This window comes from Cheilinus undulatus, linkage group 8 (assembly GCF_018320785.1).
Source record: "Cheilinus undulatus linkage group 8, ASM1832078v1, whole genome shotgun sequence".
Lineage (NCBI taxonomy): Eukaryota > Metazoa > Chordata > Actinopteri > Labriformes > Labridae > Cheilinus > Cheilinus undulatus.
In genome coordinates this window covers 2,992,748-3,017,198 of record NC_054872.1, presented here as the reverse complement: position 1 = coordinate 3,017,198, position 24,451 = coordinate 2,992,748, and the positions used below count along the sequence as shown (strand labels likewise).

At 40.9% G+C, this 24,451-nt stretch overlaps 2 protein-coding genes across 7 annotated transcripts in view; both read left to right on the top strand.

The window, feature by feature from the left end:
- The window catches only part of LOC121513254 (NLR family CARD domain-containing protein 3-like), a 945,231-nt gene that overhangs the window by 341,855 nt on the left and 578,925 nt on the right, over positions 1–24,451 (top strand). The gene's annotated exons all lie outside the window — the stretch shown is intronic.
- LOC121513252 (vacuolar protein sorting-associated protein 13B-like) overlaps positions 1–24,451 on the top strand; it is a 481,863-nt gene that overhangs the window by 206,620 nt on the left and 250,792 nt on the right. For all 3 annotated transcript variants that reach the window (XM_041792863.1, XM_041792864.1, XM_041792862.1), the window contains exons 23-27: positions 3,714–3,948; positions 6,043–6,260; positions 12,442–12,642; positions 20,688–20,859; positions 23,517–23,631. In XM_041792863.1, coding sequence (XP_041648797.1) covers positions 3,714–3,948; positions 6,043–6,260; positions 12,442–12,642; positions 20,688–20,859; positions 23,517–23,631 — 941 coding nt within the window. The remainder of the gene's footprint in view (positions 1–3,713; positions 3,949–6,042; positions 6,261–12,441; positions 12,643–20,687; positions 20,860–23,516; positions 23,632–24,451) is intronic.

Below are 24,451 nucleotides of genomic sequence, written 5' to 3'. Positions count from 1 at the left end.
AAAGGAAAAATATATACTTTTGAAGTCCTTGTGGGGTTTCTAAAAGTCAACTTAAATCCTAGTAAGCCTGGGTAAACAAGGCCAGAACAAACATTTCAGATATTTTTTTTTCCATGTAGAGTTAACATTAATTTAAATTTAAGCACACACCTGCTATCAAAACAAAATACATGTTTTCATATCACTTTTATAAACAAATGTCATGCAGTAAATTCTTAATCAATCATTGATACTTAACAGGTGTGAAATGTCACTCACCAATTCAAGGTTGTTCTTGTTCTCTTTTACACCGTACGTTGTCGGGTTCCAGTGAGGTTTTTTTTGTTGTTGAATAAGTTTTAAAGATATTCAATCCATGAAAAAGTTCTAATAATGTTTCTCAAGTTTTAAAGTTTAAAGTTAGAGCAGATTTGGTTGCAGAGATGTTGCCTCTTATCCTCTCCGTGTCCGTCTGGTACTTCCTGCTTTAAAACACTGCATGTGTGCTACCATTGGCTGGTAGCACAGCATGAGGTTTTAAACAAGAAAAAAACGTGATTTACAAGATTTTTGTTGAATATCACAGCATTTGATTAAAAAGAAAAAAAAAGAAAGGGTCACAATTAACGGATTTTATTACATTACAAACATTTTCTTAAAATTTACAAAACACAACATGTTGCAATTATGTTGAACTTTTTTTTGTTTGTTTTTTATCTTTTTCACCTTTTAATTCCTTTTTAAAGAAATGCATCTGGTCATTTTGTGACCTGGGTTACATCAGACTGGTGGGGTTTGTGTTTCTTTTTAAGATTAGTTTGTGTTCCCAAGAGTTTAAGTTCTTTAATTGGCTGCATGGTGGTGGCGGTTTAGTTTCACAGCCTTTCTGGAGTTTGGTTTTGTCCCTCTCTCTAGATCGTTCATGATCCTAGTGGTTATCCTTCTAAAGGCCGGCTCAGACTACAGGAATTCATCCAGATTTTAGCTCGACTGCAACGCCACAGTTCATCGTCAAAACTCTGGTCCGATTAAGAGCATCAGGAACGACAAACGGTCTTGCAGTGCGACGCCCCACGACCATGACTCGACCAGACTAGCATGCCAGAATTTATTCTTACATCATCGTCTAGTTTGGCACTCTGACCCGACGTTTACAACGTGAATCCTGACGCCTATCAACAGGAGAACATTTGCTCCTTATCTTTGCATCATCGTTTACAAGACTCCCTACTTTTTATCCCTTTGGACATTTTATTTTATTTTATTTATGTTATCACATGCATACCTTTAGTTCTATAAAGGAGAGCCCGTCCATGTTGTCTTCCTCTTTATACATAACTGTTTTCAATAATCCAATCCATCTTTGTGTCGTTTGTTTTTTTGTTTTCTCCTTTTATGAGCAAAAGACCTCTACAATCATGTAGAGCAGTGGTTCTCAACCTTTTCAGCCAGCAACCAGGAGTCCAGCAAAATCATGGTCCATTGTAAAGATAAGCTGTGTTATTTTAGATTTAACCTGTTTTAAATCATTTGTGTAGTAAGAAGCCCTCTGTAAATGTAAATCCTTTTTTTTAAAAACAGAATTGAAATACATTAGATGTAGTTAAAATGGGTTAATAATGGCAAAAAATGGCTGGAAAGGTGGTGAAATTGGATTTTAAAAGTAGCAGAAATGGGTTAGAAATGCCAAAAATTACATGAAAGTGGAAACAAAAAATGGCAAAAATGGGTTATAGTGGAAAAAATGGGCATTTTAGGTGGTAAAGCAGGAATAAAAAGTGGCTGAAAAGGTGTCAAAGTGGCAAAAATAGGTGGGAGTTGGGTAAAATGGGATGAAAAATTGATATAAACTGGCAACAAAAGATTTGCTGAGGCAGAAATAAACAGAACTGGGTTAACATGGCAAAAATGGATATATCAAATTGTGAAATGTGGCTTAAAAAGTGGTAAAGAGGGGTCAATATTGGCAATAATGGGTCAACAGAGCCAACAATAGTGTGGCAAGAAAAAAAGAGGCTGAAAGAGTTTGAAATGAACAAAAATAATTGGGTTTTAAGTGTCAAAAATGTGTTAAAATTGGTGGGAAAAAGTGATGAAAACAGTTTAAAATTTGGAAAAATTTGTGTAAAGTGGCAACAGTGTAGTTTAAACATATTCTTAGTTATTGAGGCATTTGGAGACCCCCTCTCAGTGTCTCCAATGGGGTTCCGACCCCAGCGTTGAGAACCCCTGACATAAAGTAATATGTTATAGAGTGACTGAGACTCTTTGACCCACCCCCCACTAACCTGTGAATCCACACTCAGACGCAGAGACAGTGGTGATGTCAGCATACGGTTAGCGGTCGGGATCACTCTTGCAGTGTGGCCAGGCTGTCGGACAAGATGAGTCAAGATTTTTGACGTTGTCGCGCAGATGGCCTTGCGGTCTAGGGTGCTACCCATGTGTGTGGGCGGCCCGGGTTTGAATCCAGCCTGTGGCCCTTCGCCCCATGTCTCTACCCACTCTCTCTCCCATTTCCTTTCTATTCACTGTCCTCCCCTATCAATTAAAGGCAAGAAAAGCCCAAAAATGAATCTTTAAAAAGATTTTGATGTTAATGACCAAAAAAATCATGTAGTCTGAGTCAGCCTTGGAACTTGTGTCTCACTCCCCCCTGACATCACAATAGCTATGCTTGAAAATTATCTGTTGAAAAGCAAATGTAAACTTTAAGTCTAATTATATTAATACATTAATATGATAAATAGATTTATTGTTTGTACAATCATATGTAAATTAAAGTTAGATCCTTCAGTATTGGGTGCTAAATCCCTGTAATCAAAGGCCCTGGCTGACTGTGACGGCGTCCTTGTCCCTCATACTGACGTCCCTGTTTATCACTCATTAGCCGCTGCATTTGTTCACCTGATGACTGGATAATGGCCCAAGCAGAAGAAGACATATTATATTATTAGTAAAATACTGTATGCAGCAAAAGCAGAAGGTCCAGCAGGAGAGCATTAGCCTCAGGCAGTGAGCTCAGGGTGAGACCAGAGTCACAGCATTAGACCCAGGGGTTTCCGTGTGTCTGCCTGCTTTACAGCTTAACTCTGGGAAAATCTGCTGCAGATCAGGCACTGTCAATGGATTTTCTTCCTGCGTGTTGGCACTTAGAGAAAGGCCTCAGCTTTATGTGTCAGTATGCAAAAGTGTTCGGATTTCAAACTGGTCTTTGAAGAGTAATCGAAAGAGGAAGCAGCGTGAGATGAGTGTGTAACCATATCCCCCCCTTTCTCTTTTTCTCTTCAGCTCTCTTTCTCTCAGTCCAAGTCTTTTTTTTTTTTATCAGTTTCTATCATTCTTGCTCTCCCTTTCAAGTTTGTAGAAATGGCCTCCATACACAGGCTTGTCGGGGGCATTCTGACATGAATGATGAGGATTTTTAATTACCCATTACATGAATAATTTTGAATTTAATAAAGACAATTTAAATAAATGACAAAAAGTTTGAAGTCTCTAAAAACATGCATGTAATCTCACTCATACACTTGGAGTTTAACTTTCGTTTCAAAGTGAACCATTAAAGCAGAACTGAGATCTCCTATGATAAAAACCGATTATAAGACATTCTAAGAGCTGGAACCCTCTGGAAATTCGGGTTTGAGGCCAAGTTCGGTTTGTGGACAGTAATCAAATGCAGTGATTTGGTAAATAATATTAAATATGTGTCTGACTTTCTCTCCACTCTCTAGCTGGAGCTTCAGTCGTGCTGTGTGTTCCTGCCTAATGATAGCCTGGCCTCACCCAGCACCATCATCTCTGGGGACATTCCTGGAACCGTCCGTAGCTGGTACCACAACCAAGCCTCCATGCCTGGGACTCTTGTCGTGTGCCTCCCACAGATCACTGTCCTCAGTGCTGGCCACAAACACATGGAACCCCTGCAGGAGCTTCCCATCATCATCTCCAAGCCCATCCTGGATGAAGGTAGGCTTTGCTACTGCATCTACAAGATCTAAACTTTGATTTGAATGAAGCGATCTCTTTACACACGCATGCAAAGTTTGATATTATCTTTAAAAAGTTACACTGTGAATGCAAATGAAGCACTTACAGTCATGGATGAAAGTATTGGTATTCCTGGAATTTTTCCAGAAAATACACCATTTCTCCCAGAAATTGTTGCAATTACAAATGTTTTTTGGTATACACATGTTTATTTCCTTTATGTGCATTGGAACAACACAAAAAAAAACAGAAGAAAAAAGCCAAAATTTACATAATTTTACAGAAAACTCAAAAAATGAGCAAGACAAAATTGTTGGCATCCTCAACTTCATAAAAATATGGGAAAAAATAACTGCAACCAATCTCTTCCTATAACCATCAACAAGCTTCTTACACCTCTCAACTGGAGTTTTCGGCCACTCTTCTTTTGCAAACTGCTCCAGGGCAGCAGTTTTGAGATCTCTCCATAGGTGTTCAATGGGATTTAGATCTGGACTCATTCCTGGCCTCTTCAGAACTCTCCAGCTTTGTCTCCAACCATTTCTTGGTGCCTTTTGAGGTATGTTTGGGGTCATTGTCCTGCTGGAACACCCATGACCATGCAGACTCAGGCCCTACATTGCAGCCCAAAATGTTTTGATAGTCTCCAGATTTCATGATTCCTTGCACACAGTCAAGGCACCCAGTGCCAGAGGCAGCAAAACAAGCCCAAAACATCCTTGAACCTCCACCATGTATGACTGTAGGTACTGTGTTCTTTTCTTTGTAGGCCTCATTTCGTTTTCTGTAAACAGTAGAATGACGTGCTTTTCCAAAAAGCTCTACCTTAGTCTTATCTGTCCACAAAATGATTTCGTTTTTTTTCTTCTGTTTTTTTTGTGTTGTTCCAATGCACATAAATTAAATTAACATGTGTACCAAAAACATTTGTAATTGCAACAATTTCTGGGAAAAATTGTGTATTTTCTGGAAAAAATCCAGGGGTTCCAATACTTTTATCCACGACTGTAGGTTTTTTTTTGTTTGTTTTTTTTTTCCCGTCAAAGTTTGTCTTTCCCTTTGGATAAATCAAGTCTGCCATGTTTCATTGTTTTTGCACATTTAACATTTAGAATAATTATTTTATCTGGTCAGTGTCTCTATTTTCTTTTCTTTTTAATCCTGTGTGCACAAAGGCTCCTGCAGTTGCATTCCTTTTTTACTTAAAGGGTATATTTTCCATGGAAATTGGAAAAAAAAATGTCTGGGGCTTTAAACTTCAGCAGACATGCTGTTATTTAATTTAAGACCATGGGTGTGAAGAATATGGCTGTTTTAGAACACGTGAAATAATTTTCCCAGGAACTTTATCTAGAAGAAATAAAAGAAAAGTTGTGAACTTATAAGTGACTGAGGGCCAGCGCAGCATTTTAAAATGTGACCCTTTATAAGTGAAAATAAAAATTCCACTCGCATATACACAGACCTTTCCTAGTGCAGGTTCACATTAATGACTTTGAATATAAATGACTAAGGGTTGGACAAATAAAACATGTTCTTCATTGAACTGAATGTGTTAGAAATGGTAATAAACAACATAAATTCCTCTTCAATATGGCCTTCTTGACACTGAGAAACCTTTGGCCTGTGAATACTCATTTACCAAGGCCAAAGACAAACAAACTTAAGGACGGATCTTTGAGAGATCGATCTTGAACATGTGGCCTGCACACCTGGAAGAGTGACCTAAGCTGTACTTGGGCGGGTGACCACTGTTTTCTTTTAGAGTGTGTGTGTGTGCGTGTGGGTGTGGGTGTGGGTGTGTGTGTGTGTGTGTGGGGGGGGGGGGGTTCCTTTTTTTTCCTCAACCCTCCAGTGACATTATCACTTGGCATACTAATTCCAGAAATACACTGAAAGAGCAGCAGTGAGATGATTCTGCAGTAAACACGTTAAAACTCTCCTGCAAATCTTCTTTCAGACTTAAACAGCTTTCTTATTAGTAAATTATTTTTGAGAGAGAATTCAGCGCCTCTGTCTCTATTATTGTCTGTCTGAATCTGTTACCATTTTCTTTTTCATGTTTACCACCAGGTGATGCTTTCCCGTGGACCATAAGCTTGAGTCAGTTCAGTGTGTACACACTGCTGGGACAGCAGCGAAGCCTGAGCCTGTTGGAGCCCATGGGCTGTACCTCCACACTGGCCATCACCTCCCATAAGCTGCAGAGCTGCTCTGAGGGAAGACACTCCTTTGTAGTTTGCCTCCATGTTGATCTGCAGCCCATCCAAGTCAAGTGCTCCAACCCGCAGGTCAGTCAGACAGTCCTTTGAATGAGTGTTCATCCCCTTGTGAACTTTTCCCTGTAGTATGACCACGCTACCTTGGCAGGAATGTCCCGGCCCGGCATGATTTTCTGAAAAGCTCCCACAAACAAACTACCTCACTTCTTCCTTTATCTAATTTCATGAAAATTTGAGTGTAAACTAGAGAGAGTGGCTTTACTTCTTTTGGTCCAAACTTCTGAGGTCTGAGATGAGGAAAGAGGGGAACTGTAGCACTCCTCATCACTTTTTATAGTGTGTAATTTTATTTTTGTGAGAGCATAATGAGTATAGATGGACTGGAATTGCAACATATCCCTGGAAGGTTGTTTTTCATTTTCTATTTAAGTGCTAGAATCAAATTTAAATATGCCATGACTCATCTTGTTTTTTCACAGATTAACTACTCATATTAAATCAAGTTCTTCTCTAAACATTAAATTAGGTTAATCTTTTGTGTTGTCACACAATTAAAGCCTCCAACTCCAGTATTGAGGGGATTTGTATCAGAAACATATGAAGGACTTTATCTTTTAGGAATTCATCTTTAAAAGGGGTAAGGAGAACATTTTTTTAGCTTTGTTTTGTCTTCTCAGTGCATGCAGCAAGCAGAGTTTAGAAATCTTATTGTTACATCTGAGGCTGCAGCAGTGAACTGATAAAAGTGTTAGACAATAAAGCTGTTGGCATCATATTTAGTGACTGATTCAGGGTTTTTCCTGCATGTTAAGCTACAAGGCAGCCGCCTCCAGCTAATTTCATGCCACCTCCAGCTCTCAAAGCTCTTACATCATGAAAACTGTATTTTCTGACAAGCACTACAGCAGGTGAGAGTCATTTTTAAATGAAATTATAGTATTACGCTGATTTGGCGGCACTGTATCAGCGACATGGCAAGTTTCCTAAAGTTTACCAGATTTTCTTCCAAACAGCAGAAGAGATCAAATGAAAATAGCGCCGATGAACGCTGCCCTTCTGTGTGTGTGTGTGTGTGAGCTAAATACACACACACAAGCTAGTGGAGACTTCTAGGGGTTTTTAGTATAGACTGTAGAAAGAATTGGACAAAGCCTGTGTGACGTCAGTCGTCTGCTTGCAATAGGTGGACTCAACCAGCTCTTGAAGCCAATCCACAGCGGCTTCCACATTGAAATCGGGGTCTCAACCGAACTTTGGATCAACCTAACGGCCCGCCCACTAAGCTCGACTTCCTGTCAGCTAGCTAGCTAGCATTCTGGTTGACAGAAACATAGCTTCTGGCCGTCGAGCTATCTGTCAATCAAGTGAGACAGGCCAATCAGTGCACAGTGAGGTTTTTCCTAAATAAAATCTAAACCATTGTGGTACAAAAAAATTCTCCTCCGTACGGTGATAGGCACATGAAGACATTAGCTAATTAGAAACGTTTTTTTTTTTTTTTTTAACCAGGCTGTAAACCAGTTTATTTGTAGTGTAAAAACGGCTTTTTAACCAGTGTTAATTTTGTCAACTAAAAATATTCGTCGACACCTTTTTTTTTCCATGACAAAAACTAGACTAAGATTAACAAAAACAGATCTGTGATGACTAAAACTGACGAAAACTAAGTTACGTTTTTGTCAAGATGACTTAAAGTAGACTAAAATGTAATGTGGTTTTCGTCATTGAAATCTGTGATATTTCTCCACTGTGGGTAAATCTATCTAAGAACAACACATCTGTATCTCCTCTGCCTCTCAGCTGTAGAAAGCAGGGACCCCAGGTTTGGCAGGGTGCAGAGAGCACACTACCATGATTTGGTACCAGATTTGGACAAGAGAATAAAAGCTTGGACTAAAATTAAAGACTAAAATGTGAGGACTTTTATGGACTACAACTAGACTAAAACTAAAAGGATAGAAATGACTAAAATGGGACTGAAACTAAAATGCATTTCATTTAAAGACTAAAACTTAGCCTGAAATAAAAAATAGTTGCCAAAATTACCACTGTTTTCAACATGTGTTGTGTACATGACTTCCAATGTTCCTGCAGCCAGCCTCAGGTGGACATTCGACGTATTGCAGGTTTTTGCACTTCTGCATTGGCTTCATTTTTCAGGACCGGAGGTTGTCACTTGGTTTTTAGGATAAACATGGAGCTTTCTCATCTCTGCATTTCTCCCTCCACTCTATGCTGTAGGATAGACGAATGACAGCTCCCTACATGTGCACACGCTTCCACTGTGTCTGTCTGTCACTCGCACGGGCTGGTTAGCGTACGATTATTTAATGGTGATTTCCTTTGTCCAGTTTCTCTATAACTTTTCACATCTTTGCATGTATACTCACCATGCTTTTTTAATCTTCATCTGTTAGTTGATATGAAATCAGTTGATGCCTCCGTTCAGTCCTCAGTTAACTCCACAGCAGCCTCACGGGTCTCCTGACAGGTCTTTGCAGGGTTAAGGCTCTCTTATTTTCTACCTACTTCCTCATCTCTCTCACTTTCTAAATGACATGTAGAGTATGCATCTGTAGTTCAAGTAATCATGCCAGTCTGGGTGTGTTTATTTTTTTGTCTTCGACAGCACTGGTTGAGCTGAACCAAGTGATGCTTCTTATTCACAAAGAGGGAGTTTACATGTGACTAAATGATAATAGAGTTGATGCCAGGTGAATGGTAATAGATCAGTGTAGCTCATGTGATGGCTCTTTATTGTAGCCCTCCACTGTCTGTACTCCAGAGAACATGTTTCTGTCTATCTGAAAGCAGTAGGTGCTGTTGTGCTTAGCTGAACTCCCAGGTTCTGGGCTCTTACAGAGGAAGGCGCTAAACCTGTCTCTGCTGCTGGCAGTGCTTTTCAACAAGGTATGGCAGACAGCTGTTGGCTCTGTCCCTGTACGGCTGCTGGATCAGCATTAGCAGCTCTTCCTGGACATGTTTGAAATGGCCCAGATGTAATGTATCGTGCTGCCTTTCATTTGATTTATGCTTATTTATGGAAGTCCTCCCTGTAATATGTGTGCTAACAGGCGAGCATGTGTGAGAGAGAGCAATAGTAAGTACCAATGTGTTTGGAGTAGAGACGTGTGTGTTTGGATTTTTTTTTAAAGTCCCTCAGTGGAGACGTAGAAGATTGACAAATTATTATCCATATTAAAGAGTTAAAACAAGATAAACCATGAGAGTGTGCTTAGCACAATAAGGTTATTTAAAGTGTCCGGGGATTTTATTCAAACTGGCTTGTGTTTTAAAAATATAATAGGTTATTATTATTAAGTCATTTAGAGTCGTTATGTTTCTGTAAGCCTCAACAAATAATGACTGTTTTATGGGGAAATTACTGGTTTTATTTTTCATGTTTGGCCTTTATGTGAGGATTGTGAATCAAGATTATTTCTTTGAAAAATTTGATTCAGCTGTTAAAGCAGTTAAGAGGATTCTCTCAGGAGATCTGTTTAAGTTTATAGAGAAAAGTACTGTTTCATATTTCCATTGCATAGGAAATATTTGTCATTCATTCTGGAAACCTCTCATACAAAGTGTTTGTGACTTCTCAAAGAATTCTGAGAGGATGACTGGACAAATGCTCCCTCGGTCACATTCATTATGGACCAATCAGAGCGACAGGACCAAAGGAGGTAGTAATCGTGCACAGCTCTAAACAGGTGGAGCTGGTTGGTGGATAAATCTCCAGCCGAGACCCGAGGGAGAAGTGCAAAAACATCTTTATAGTCATGAAACACTTTCACTGTTTTTTTTGTTCTTCTTTTACTGAAGAAATGTGGTCTACTTCTGATACAACTGCCACTTTCTGTAGCAACATCCTGGCTATAAATCACACCATTAGCAGCCATTGCTTATACCAGCTTACAATAAAATTCAATGCTGCCTATAATTATCCTGAAATCATGCCAAAGCAGATAAGGAGACAAGAGAAACATCTTTACAGTCATGAAATGCTTTCAGTGAAGTTCTTTGCTCTTCATCCATCCATCCATTTTCTATACCGCCTGTCTCGTTGAGGGTTGCAGGAGGCTGGAACCTATCCCAGCTGTCATTGGGTGAGAGGCAGGGTACACCCTGGACTGGTCACCAGTCAATTACAGGGCTGAACATATAGAGACAGACAACCAGGCACATTCATACCTACTCAAATTAACCTAACGAGCGTGTTTGGTGGTGGGAAGAAGCTGGAGTAACCGGAGGGAACCCACACATGCACAGGGAGAGCGTGCAAACTCCTCACAGAAAGGCCCTGACTGGGAAGTGAACCAGGAACCCTCCCTGTGAGGCAACAGCACTAACTCCTGCACCGCCATGCAGCCCTCTTTGCTTTTTATTTGATCATGAAATGTGGTAACCTTGCAAAGTGGATGGATTTGCCAGTTTCTGTGTTGCTCACGGGCGAATCCATCTTGTAAGCTCCCATCTGAACAGTTTGGGCCCGGTTAGAAAGTGACAGGACCAAGGGGCAGTACTTTTAGGCGCGACGGAGTCGTGACGTAAGCAAGCAGCAATAAAAGGCGCAAACAGCGGTGCAATTATGACGGAAGAGATTAGTGTGGATGCTGCTAAGGCACCAGTTTCATCAGAACTTGATGACTTGTTCTTTGGTAAAAGAAGAACAAAGAACAGCAGTGAGTTATTTCAAAAACGACAAAAGTGATGTACTGACATGTCTACAGTCGCCATGGTTTGCGTCATGCAGTTCTATATGGAGTTTACACCTCGGTAGCAGCTACAACGTCATGTGTTTTGTTGCTCCGATTGGCCCATAAAGATGTGACAGACAGATTGATCATCCAATCACACTCTGAGGTTTCTTTCAAAGGCTCTGCCCTTTCTCAAACACCATCTATGGAAGGTTTTCATATGGATGTGTGAAACACATCCATCTGGCGTGTCAGTTTAGAAATGTAGTCCAGTTCTGATAAAACTGCCGCTATACTATAGCTACATGTGAGCAAAATGCTACACTAGCAGCAGCCATTGCTATCAGCCTCCAGTACAAATAAACCCTGCATGTTGCTTCTGCATTGTTCTCCTCAAACAACTCTGGTTGGTCAGGTCCGCTCTCAGAGCTGGTACAGCTGTTTTAGACTGCTTAGTAAGGTGGAGCCTGATGACAGAGATGGAATCTGGCCAATCAATCTGCTTTCCAAGGCCAGAGGAAAAGTATTGATAAGAGTATCAGTGTCAGTAAAATCCTCCAACAACACCCATCCCTCACTCTCAGTAAACTAGAGTTGTTTTTGCTCTTTCCTCCTCTGTCCTCTACAGAACATTAAGTGAATTCATCAATAACTGAAGGCATCACATCACATTCCCCTGATTTCCACCAATCTTTTCCACTCTTGTTTTTGGCTTTGTTGTTGTTTAAAGCCAGGCCTCTTGTCATGTGAACACATGATAAATAGTGGAGAACACTCGACACTCAGCCTTCAGTTTTTCCTAACTGTGGTGAGTTTCTTTCTGGGGAAATTGATGACACAACTTAACTTTCCTCTGTGGGTGTTTCTTTCAGAGTTTTGTTGTTATGGATAAAAAAAATGCAGAGGAGCACGTGTAAGAGCATGCTGTTCCGTCCAAATACTGAAACATCAAATAGAAATATGATCTCACAAGAATTACGTCACCTTTGTGGAATGAAGCCTCTCTAAAGGACAAGTACAATGTTTCTAACAATGTCGGAGATTAAGAATGAGAGAAGAGGGAATGGATAGCAGCCCATTGCTGGCTAAGATTTCCTTCTTCTCTCTTTCCTTCTCTTTCAATTTAACTTGGTTTAGTGACATGTAACAACAAAGCTGCCAAGCCAAATCAGGGTAATGGCCTGAGAAGTCAGGACTACATGAAAACTCCCCAGTGCAGCTGTTTGAGTCAGACCTTGGCAAAGAAGCGTTTGAATCTGCTGTCAAATCTTCGGACTACTTGTGATGTGTACCTGCTTTTAAGGCAGTGAGTTGGCACAGTGATCCTAATTTACTTAAAACCTCTTCAGCTGGGATTCTGAGGTGTTTCTTGAGCTTAAAGCTGTGTGTGCTGTTTGTGTAGTGTGAAAGGACTTGCCATGACTACATGTGAAAAGAAATTACCGACCAAAAAAATCAGCATCATGCTGTTTCATTTCATAAGGAGTACACAGAAATGTCTTTAATCCGGCCCTGACACTAAAGGTGTGTTCTTTTCCCCTGTCTCTCTCCAGGTCCAGCTTTTGTACGAGCTCCTCCTCAGTTGGAGCTCTACCTGGGCTCGTCTCCAGAAGCATGGCATCCTGCGTCAGACCTCCAACATTCCCGAACCTGCAGCTGCTGCTCTGTCTTCGCCGGTGCGCAGCAGTGCCGGCACAGCCCTACCAGACACCAGCACCTGTAGCCCCTCTGCAGACTTCGGCTCCCCCACTGAGGTTTGTTTTTCTAAGACGAATTCAAGTTTTCTTTTGTAAATTGAGTGGTTTTAATGGAATTCATAAATCACCGCCATTGAACTGGACCTAATTTCATATATTAATCCCTGACAAATTCAGTGTTTACTTCTGTTATTTAACATGCTACACACTTAGGCCATGAATACTAATTCATAAACAGGATCCTACGGTCAGGCATGAATTCAGAGATATCAGAGTAGCAGTTAGCTAGCACCTCTCCGACAACCACTGATCCTTACTGGGAGTTTAAACCCTCCAGCTCCAAACACAAGTCCCCAAAGAGCCTCATTTATTCTTCCGAGATTAACATTTCTAAGGAGAGGGCTCACTATTTCTGTTCTTGAATTTTCTTTGTTGAAGTGGATGTATTTCCTTGCACATCGTTCCTTGTTTCGCTACTTGATTGATCAAGACGAACCCATATTTTGCAAACACCAAACTGAGATTTTTTCTTAAAGGTCACATATTATGCAAATTACACTTTTTCAGGCTTTTCTAACAAAAATATGTGCCCCTGGCCTATCCACAATCCCCACAACTACCAGAAAAATCTACCTCTCTTTCTCCACCTTTCAGAAAATGTGTGCTGAAACAAACTGTTCTCAGAGTTAGCACCACCCCCAGTTTTGGTTGGCCCGCCCCGCTTGAAGGTTCGCCCTCCTCTCCTGATCCTCCTCTCAGCTGCCAGCTGAAATCAGGAATGCCACATCCATTAAGCCACATCCATTTCCTGAGAGGGGCGGAGTCAGACAGCTCAGTAACATTTAAAGCCACAGAAACAGCTTGTTCTGAGCAGGGCTGAAACAGAGGGGGTTTTAGACAAAAAAATTGGAGTGTTTTTTCAGTAACAAACTTCACAGACATGCTTTAGGGACCTCTGAGACCAATATAAACTTGTCTTAAACTGGTAAAATATGTCCCCTTTAAAGTTAAAATGACAAAAGTCATAGAATAAGATAGTCGTAGAATAGTCCATACCAACTCTTGTCATACACACAATCCTGATGCTAATCTATATTTTAATCTAAATTGCATCTTTATTTGTAAAACTCAGTAACCAGTGCAAACACTTTTCACTCGGATAAAGTATGCAGTCAATGTAGCAGTGCTTCTTTTCTTGCACTTAAAATTTTTTTGCACCTTTCATAACTGAAATAATCTCTTCAGATGAGACCAGTGCTTCCCAAAGGGTGTTTCCAGACAGACACAGTTCTGGTTCTGGCAATGGTTTTGCTCTGGAGCCTCAGAACCCTTGTGCTTTCTGGTGGACCAGCCCGTGTTCACACCAGTTTGAGCAGAACCAAAGAGGGAGGACATGATGGACATGTTTTACCACCTCCTGCTCCACTTAGCCCAAGGCTTCCATGCAGTCCCGGTATTCCTTCTTCAGTTTCTTGAGTAAATCAGTTATTTGGTCTAGTGTTCAGGTGAACCCAGCCTTCGCCATCTCTTCTGCAAGTTCAACATATAACGTGCTCTTCCTTGTTCTTCTCTTCAGCTTTACCTGGAATTCTGTCAATGCCCAGATCACAACCAAACATTTTGTCTCCCCAGCAGACCACTTTTTCTTTGTTTTCTCCTCATCTTAACAACATAGAATGTGACACGCCCACTAATGATGATGTCATGGTTCCCAAGAAAGAACCAACTATTTTTGGCTCAAGCTCGGAACTAACTTTTCAAGTTGAGAACCAATTTTTTCCCAGTTTGAAAATTTAGGTTCAGGAACCGGAACCGGCCCCATGGGGGGGGGGGCAAGGCAAAGTAAAGCAACACAAGCTGATGACCTAAGCTCTGCTCAATGATGTTGCCTCAGATTCAACAATGTCATTGAGAGCCTTGGCAACACTCTTTCCTTTTGCAACATCTTACCTGTGTGAGAGAGTTGTTTTTCTGCTGTCGCTGCAATGAAGACAAAAACAAATCAAAGCTGGTCATTGAAAATGGCCTGAGATTGTCAGTCTCACAGCTGCAGCAAAGACTCAAGAAGATATGCAGCACCAAAGAAGCCCACAGTAGTCACTGAAATTATTGCAGGACTTATGAATCCTGAAGATGTTTGTTAAGTTGAGCTGTTAAGCTGCTCAACTCCAGAGAGTCAGAATGTTTAGGTTTTATGTTGTGGTCAATTCTAAAAAAAAGGAATTTGTGTGCAAAAGTTGTGAATGCTGGTGTGTTTGTCGTAAATTGACATGTTTTTACATGTTGATATGTACAGTGAGAGGTAAAAGTTTGGAAACCATTGGCTGTTCAACTGATTATTTTTTTCTGACCAGAACAGGAATAGAAATAACAGCGATAGGTGGAGGCCCAAAGCCTCATGCACCAGGGCCTTGTGTCGTTAGTATGTTAGTGTTAGGCAGTAATAAGGGCCTAATAAGAAACAACTGTGCTGCTGGGAGTTTTTAATGGCAGCTAGCTAAAAATCTAGTGTTCTTGGACTCCACAGATAATCATGAGAGTCTGCAGCGTTTATTTCACAACGGATGTACAAATGAAAAACATTTTTCCATGCCCATGTTTGCATCCATGTCTGCCTTTATTTTAACGTGTTAAGCATGCAAGTGTCCTTGCATCAGTTGTGTACCTACAGCGGTGGCTGCAGGTCGGTATGGCAGCTGAGGCTGTTTGGTATGGTGTGTCTATTACAAGGCCACAGAGGCCCCTGACAGCCCACTTGTCACTGTTTATCTAAGTGCAAACACTGGCAGAAGTGTTTAGTCCTCTGGGAGGCTGGTGATTGAGCAAGAATGTAGGAGCTGTTTTGATAAGTCTCAGCAGTAGTGGCAGCAGTCTCTCCCTATTCAGCTGACTCCCCACCCTCCCCTTCAGTCTCCTAATCCCTCAGCTATGTCCACACCACATCTTCAAACCCTCATCAACACATTTTGACTCATTCTAGAAAACTGACTCACCTGACTAAAGCTGGACCACCACCAGCTGCAACCTAAATAAAAAAGACCCCCCACCCAATAATAACCTTCTCTGACAATGACTCTGACATTATACCTCAGCTTCAAATTAAGAGAATTGATAAAATTGTCAGAATTTGATGTTTATTTTTAAAGGGAACATATTATGCAAAAATCACCTTTTCAGGCTTTACTAACTCAAACATGTGCTCCTGGCCTGTCCACAATCCCCCCAAGAATCCTAAAATCCATTCCAGTCCCTCCTCTCTTTCTCCGCCATTCAGAAAATGCGTGCTGAAATAAGCTGTTCTCAGACTTTCCCCTCATGATGTCATGTGAGGAGTTACCCCCGCCCCTAGGTTCAGTTGGCCCGCCCCATTTGGAGGAAGATTCCGCCCTCCTCTTCTGATCTTCCTCTGAGCTGCCAGCTGAGAGGAGGATCAGGAAAGCCACATCCATTTCCTGACAGGGGCATGGTCAGGGGCGGAGTCAGACAGCTCAGTAACATTTAAAGCACAGACACAGAAACAGCTCGTTCTGGGCAGGGCTGAAGCAGAGGAGTTTTTAGACAAAAAAATCCAATACTGTAGTGTTTTTCCAGCAACAAACTTCACAGGCATGTTTTGGGGACCTCTGAGACCGATATAAACTTGTCTTATAATGGTAAAATATGTCCCCTTTAATTTAACTCCATAGTTTGCTCTACTCATAGCCTGTACTCCACCAATCACAGTTACTTCCTTCTCTTCTCATCTACATGTGTTTTACACTTTTAACCAGTTTTATTTCTTTACTCTTTCTGCCAGTTGTTCCGCCTGACCACCAAACGTTTCCCATGCGCCCAAGACCTTTTTCTCATACCCCCACCTACAGCATTCTCTTCTCTCCTTCTTTTGTAATCCTCCATTCCTCCCATTTTTCATTGACACTTCTCAGCCCGCTGTTGTCTTCAAATGTTTTGGTCTCTCTGATGAGCAAAGGCAAACTCTGCAAATAAAATAAACCTGGATCCTCCACCAGTTTATAGCACAGAGGCCCAGGAATTAAATTGTTTACTCTATAACTTGGCTTGTGGTGGTTTAGGGAAAAAACTCTCTTAGAATGTGTGTGATTTAGGTCCAAATGTTGCAGCTCAGGAAGATAGCAGATCCTCTACCTACACCAAACCGGCACATCTGTTCTTCAAGGCTTTGTCTAAGTGAACTGGAGAGGGACAGTTTTCCTAAACTGACAGAAGAGTGAACTTTCATTTTTGTATACAACATTTGTGGTTTTTTTTCTCATATGCTAACATTTTGTTCTTATCTGATTAAAAATGGAGTGTGAATGTGCATGTGTGTACATTTTCTAAATTTGTCCTTTTATTATTTTTCTTAAAGGTCACATATTATGCAAAAATCACCTTTTCAGGCTTTTCTAACAAAAACATGTGCCCCTGGCCTGTCCACGATCCCCCCAAGAATCCTAAAAATCAATTCCCTCCTCCCCTCTGTTTCTGCACCTTTCAGAAAATGTGTGCTGAAACAAGTTGTTCTCAGATTTTCCCCTCATGATGTCATGTGGGGAGTTAGCCCCGCCCCCAGGTTGGGTTCGTCCTCCCTGCTTGGAAGAAAGTTCCACCCTCCTCTACTGATCCTCCTCTCAGCTGCCAGCTGAGAGATTGATGGTTCAAATCCCAGTCAGGTCCTTAAATTTAGATAAAAGCATCTGTACCATTGTGCAATCAGGAGTGCCACACCCATTTCCTGAGAGGGGAGTGGTCAGGGGCGGAGTCAGACAGATCATTCTGAGCAGAGCTGAACTGCAAAAATCCAATACTGGATTGTTTTTTTCAGCAAAAAACTTCACAGGCATGTTTTAGGGACCTCTGAGACCAATATAAACTTGTCTTAAAAGGGAAAAATATGTCCCCTTTAAAAATGCAATAACAGTTTGGTATATTTTGAGTCTTTTTTATCCAACTGCCTTTTTTATTGTGGGTTATCAAGTTGGCCAAATGTGCAGGTATGCATTTAAATGCTTGAGTGTTGTTTATTCAAAATCATACACCCAAGATTTGAACAAATAGTTTTTTATTTTAATCGTGTAGTTTTTGTACCCAACCATTTACATTTGGCAGCACATGAAAGTTAAAGCTCCAAAATTCTGAGTTTCCTCGCTCTAAAATTGCATGGTTGTCAGTCAGTTAATAATTTCTGTGTCCTCTGACCACAGTAAACAATAGTTTGTAATTGACTGAGAGTATCTAAATGACAGCAGCGGTTTTGGCTGGGAAGTAAGTAGCAGTCGGATGTCCAACGCTCCAGTGTAACCACGCTACAGTACACAGTGGTTTGAGCTTCCCACAGCGCCAGCGGCTGGCTCCTGTTTCCACTCATGACATTACAGAGCCTAATCCTACTGACTGGCCAGAACTGTAAACTAAACAGTCCTAACCACGTGTGCACACCCACATAGACACACACGCACACACGCAGCGCTGTGTTTTGACTTCTGCACGCCAATAATTACTCGCCAACAGGCAGTTGACACCAGAATATCTCTATTGAGACTAACTGAACACCATTCCCTCTCTGCTCACATGACTGTCCATTATTTCATTGTAATTAATGCTGTTGACAGACACCCATCCACTGACAATGCAAGTGCTGGTTTTAGAGAAATACAGTGACATTTCCCGACACTCCATCAGAATAAACACTTACTCAGAGCATGCAGGTTTTTATTGTGTTTGTATTTTTTGTTAGCATTCATTTTGAGATTTGCAGCTGTATCTAATGTTACATACTTTAACTGTAGTTCCCTGCGAGGCCCTCAGTGTACTCCATCAAACATTACAGACATTATAGATAAGGTTTAGAGCAGTGATACTCAACGTATGGCTCTTAAGCCACATGTGGCTCTTTTGTGATGATTTGTGGCTCTTTTATGTCTTAATTTGAGATATTTTTCCCCAAAAAAACTTAGAAAAGGGAAACTTTGACCTCAGAAATTAATCACATTAATAGTTTGTTTCACAGACTTATACAAAAGGCTTTTATTGTCAAACTTAACTGTCCCATTTATCCCATTTTTGCCCTTTTTCACATTTTTTTTGCCACTTTCACTCATTTAAGCTCTCTTTGACATTAAATACCACTTTTTTCTATTTTTTTGCTACTTCTTTTAGACACTTTTTCCCCATTTTTGTCTTTTTTCACCATTTTTTGCCACTTTTCTCCCATTTAAGCTACCTTTTGCCATAAAGTTCCCCCTTGCGTCCTCTTTTTTTCCCTTGCCACTCTTGACTGCTTATTGCCCATTTAGGTCACTTTTATCTCTTTTTTTGTCACGTTTTTGCCACTTTTGGACCTTTTTTTGCCTCTTTTCACCAACTGTTCCCCACTTTTCTCCCATTTAAGCCACCTTTTGCTATTAAATACCACTTGTTTCCTATTTTTTGCCCATTTTTGCCACTTCTTTTATCCTATTTTTGCACCTTTTCACCATTTTTTCCCATTTAAGCTATCTTTTGCCATTAAGTACCATTGTTTCCTCTTTTTTGCCCATTTTTGCAACTTCTTTTAGCCACTTTTATCCCATTATTGCCCCTTTTCACCATTTTTTCCCATTTCAGCTGCCTTTTGCCATTAAATACCACTTGTTTCCTATTTTTTGCCCTATTTTGCCACCCTTGACTGCTTTTTCCCCATTTTAGTCACTTTTCTCTAATTTTTTTGCCACATTTTGCCACTTTTGGACCATTTTTGCCACCTTGAACTTATTTTTAGAGCTACTTCGAGCCATTCTCGCCACCTTAAATCACTTAGTGGCTCTTGCTAAGGTATTTTTCAACAGTTTGGCTCTTCAGTTAAGCAGGGTTGAGTAACACTGGTTAAGAGTGTAAACACTTGAGTCTAAACAGATATGTTTCACTTATACTAGGCTTATACAGTCAGGTGTGCACATGCTTATCACCACTCATGGGCCCCATACCCTGCAGTAGTTGATGTAGTCTAAAGTCAGCATTTATTTATTTGTTTATCACATCATCCAGTGAACTCCACCAGCATTCTTCCTTGACTGTGGGATTAATTTAAAATCTTGAATTAACACAGCCCTCCCCCTGCCTCCCTACACCCACCTCCTGCCCAGCCTTGGACTAGGAACATAGTTTTGTCATCTGGATCCTCTTTAAGACACTGTAATCAGTCCAGCATCTGTGGGGTTTCTAATTGAGATGGTTGATAACCTCACTCGCCACAGCCAGGCTTGATAACCATGACACAATCTGTCATTACTGCACCGTGATGGGAGAAGCTTTATGAAAAAAGGAAGCTGCAATGCCAGGCCTGCAAATTGCCAAATTGTTTGTTTGAAGGCTTTTCACTTTCCGAGTCAGCCACGCACATACATATTTGGAAAACAAATTTAACCAGGAAGTGTCAGAGGAATAAAAAATGTCCCCAGTGCTGTCATTCTCCGAGCTCTGCCAAACCCTCAGTAATGAACTGAGGGCTCACAGAGAACAGCCTCCTCTCCGCATCCTGCCTTCCCTACAACCTCGCCCCCGCCGCCATCTCCCACCCCAGTCTTCGCTTCCCTTCTCCTCCTAGGCTGCAAGATGTGTGTGTGTGTGTGTCCTGGCACACTGGAGGGAAAGCAGGCTGGTGACTTATTTTGGGGTTTACCCCAGTGACAGCTCTGCACAATGGTCCTTTCCCCAAACATCAGCTCACATCTAAGTAGAGTTCTGTTCACCAGACGCTGATGTCATCTGTGACCCAAAAGGCCCAAAAGTTGCTGGTGGTTGCTTTGTTATGGCTACATGCACAGCAACCACACTTTAAAGCATAAAGCTGCTCACAGACACATGGCCGGGTAGAAAAACTGTCACAACACGAGCATGAATTTATGATTGTCTGTCCCAAACTCATACTCTTAAATAAAATGCTATTTATTGTTTTGTTTTGATTAACCACCCATTCATACTCACTTAGCTACCTGAAGGTTTAGTCCAGGTAATATATTAAAACTGACACACAAGGCAGCGGCCCAGTTTTGCCCCACATTAGTGTGTAAGTTTCCTAAGGGAAAGCTCCTTGACTGTAAGGAATCTGTTTTGTCTTTCAGGGTGATTCAGTTCCAGCTGGCGATGACAATCAGTTTGCTGACAATGTGACTCTGGAGCAGAAGACGAGCAGCATTGGTGGCACCAGTGGGAAGGTCAGCCTGTGGATGCAGTGGATGCTGCCTAAGATCACAGTTAAACTGTTTTCTCCAGACACAGCCATCAAAAAGACAGGTACCCGGACTCAAACATGATCATCACTTCACCTATTTTAAAAAATCAATGAATTTCAGCACAGAGGAGCGTTCCAACAGAATCATGTAGAAAACACCGTGTTCTGAATTATTATGCACAGGATGTTTTTCTCTGATTTTCCTAAATATTCGATGTAAATGATAGTCAGTATTAATTTTCCAGTCATCAGCAGTTAAAGCATAATTCAGATTTTACTTAACAAACCATATTATAAGCACAGCAGAGTTTCAAAACATTTTATTGGTTCTAAAGAAGTGAAAATGGTCATTTGTTGAGTTTGCAGCATTAGGAGGTCATATTTACTGAAATCAAAGCTATTTCAATCAAAAGCATCTTAGCAGGCCAAGTTCCATGTTAACATAGGAGCCCTTCTTCGATATCACCTTCAATATTCTTGCATCCATTGAACTTGTGAGTTTTGGGAGAGTTTCTGCTTGAATTTCTTTGCAGGATGTCAGAATATCCTCCCAGAGCTGCTGTTTTGATGTGAACTGCCTCCCACCCTCATAGATCTTTAGCTTGAGGATGCTCCAAAGGTTCTCAACAGGGTTGAGGTCAGGGGAGGATGGGGGCCACACCATGAGTTTCTCTCCTTTTATGCCCATAGCAGCCAATGACACAGAGGGATTCTTTGCAGCTTGAGATGGTGCATTGTCATGCATGAAGATCATTTTGCTACAGAAGGCATGGTTCTTCTTTTTGTACCATGGAAGACAGTGGTCAGTCAGGAACTCTATACAATTTGTCGAGGTCATTTTTACACCTTCAGGGACCCTAAAGGGGCCTACCAGCTCTCTTCTCATGATTCTGGCCCAAAACATGACTCCGCCATCTTTTTGCTGACGTTGCAGTCTTTAAAGTGTAACGTGGGCTTGTGTTTGAAGCAAATGCATCGATTCATGTTGGACTGCTCCTGGAAGCTTTTCAGAGTCTTTCACAGTCATGCTTTATTAATATGTACTCTGTAACTCCCCATCAATACAGAATGACTGCCTCTGTTGTCTCAGCGTCTTCTAAGTTGAATGTCTGGAAGAGTAAGTCAGAGAGGAGGTGTGAAGGGCAAAGGCAAATAAATTAGTGGGCTTAAATTCATCATCCAGTGATGCTGGATTTACCTTGAATCGATGGCTGTGATATTGATCATCTGCCATCTTAAAGTCTGTATTAGGAGGACTTCACAGAGGCTGTTTGAGTTAAATAAATCTTAAATATTCATTTCTCTGGCTTAGGGTTAAATTCATCTATCTGAACTGGAACAGAAACCTACCACTGGATTTACTTTGTGCAACACATTAAACATGTTAATGAAAACAAAAATCATGTTTATGAAATACGCTGAGCGTCTACTATCACAAGTACATTCTTTAAGATAAGTCAGCCACAGATATGACTGCAGACTATCTGCTATGATGTAATATGTTTTTCAACTGCAAAGGAAATAAGATTCTTGTGTCCCCACAGAAAGAGGAAAAACAGCCGTTCCAGACATATAGGCTCTTGGGTAAAATGCTATGCTGTCATGTATTTTAAAATTAGATGTGGAAATCATGAGACCCCAAAGGTCTGAATCAATGGTACATGGTCCTTCTTTTAAGATGAGCCCTCTTAGACAGAGAGACTTGAGCTTTCCTGTACTATCACAGAGAAATGATATAATTTACTTTATAGAGATGAAGACTTGCAAATCTAAAGTCTTGAGAGTTTTTCTAAGTCCACATGTAATCTTAAAAAGTCTTGCAAATAATACATTAGAAACATATGTTAGACCAGTGTTTCCCAACCATTTTCCCTGGAGCCCCCCCCCCCCCCCACACACACACACACACACACACACACACACACACATGTACATGAGAAAAGCAGAGCCCCCCCACGACCCAAGAGAGAAGAAAAAGTGACTCACTGCTGCCAAAAATCTACATAAATTTTAATTGGTTCACTGATAAAACCATAAAAAAGGCCTATTCATGCTTTTCTCATCAAAAGACCTTTGTATAACCTACCACGTAACTGCTTTTACAGGGTTTTAGTCAATATTTGCAAATCTAATTTTGGCAACCTCAGAGCAAACAAAGCCTTACGCCCCCCTAAAATCCTTGGTACCCGCCAGGGGGTCCCAGACCCCAGGTTGGGAACCAATGTGTTAGATGGTCACAATTAGTGAAGAGTACAACAATAGCTATGGTTTTACATGCTTAGAGTCCACTTTCCAAAACCAGTCCATGATGGTGGGACTTTTCTGTAGAATCAGTGACACTCATATATACGGGCCCACAGGCTCAATACTCAGATTCACAGGATGATTATTTTACCAATAAACTTCAAACATCAATGACTGCAATGACTTCTTTGTGAAACTATCTAGGCTGTTATATAATAATAATAATAATGATAATCATGATGAATACAACAATAATCAAATTTATAATAATATAATAATAATAAAGAATACAATAATAATGATAATTATATTATCTGCTGTTGTTTTTGTTGTTCTGATGTATTATTATTATTACTATTATTGCCTACATTCTCATGCTGCACATAACTACAGTAAATACATAATGACTAATCCTGTTTTTGCACATTTCTTCCCTCTGATATTCTGATTTTTGTTTTTTGGGTGTGTTTACCAGAGATCTGTGTCATCAGTGAACTAGAAGATCTGAGTGCCTCAGTAGATGTCCAGGATGTTTACACCAAGATCAAATGTAAAGTGGGCAGCTTCAACATTGACCACTACAGATGCAGGTAGAGTATATCTCACATATTCATAAAGGAATGCATCAGACTGTTTACCTGTCCACCTGGTCAGCTTAAACCTGCACATTACTGTTCTCAAAGTCCAATACGCTTCATCGTTACCAGTATTTGTTTTAGTACTTAATTACTGTGCTACCCTACCAACAGCTGACCTTGCACAGCAGATGAGATTCCACACTCCTCCTTTGTCATCCGGCAAAACCATCTTGAAAAGCTTCAATCCACAACGTTTGTGCCAAAGCGAGCACAGTTCAGACCAATCAGCATTATTTAAGGAGAATGAGGCGGTAGCTATGGGCGGGTTTTAGTTTTACTCAATGTCGTTCACAGTGGCTGCCTCCATTGTATTGATTAGCCAGCTAGCCATAGCTTAGCAACACTAAAAGCTTTTCATGTTGTGAAAGATGTTTTCGCTCTTCTTCCAACCTGCTTCAGCATGAGTTTTCAAGAGTTAAAGGGGGATGAGGTTAGCTGTTGTGAGTGGTTGTAGCTGCTAGTGGAGCGATTAGCTCAGACTTAGCCTCAGCGGCAGTTTTGTCCGAACTGGAAAACATTTCTCTATTAAAACAAGGGCAGAGAGCCACACTGAAAGATTTTCATGACAGAAAAGATGTTTACGCTCTCCTCCCGGTCTGCCTCGGCATAGGTTTGTGATTGGTACGTTGGGGTTTTTCAGTGTAGCCAATGTCTGCTGCTGCTGTTAGCTTGGGTGTAGCTGTAGGAAAGAAGCAGATCAATCAGAACTGGACCAAATTTCTTTTCAAAATAAGAGCATAGAGTCTCACAAAAAGCCTGTCTTGGCAGAGCA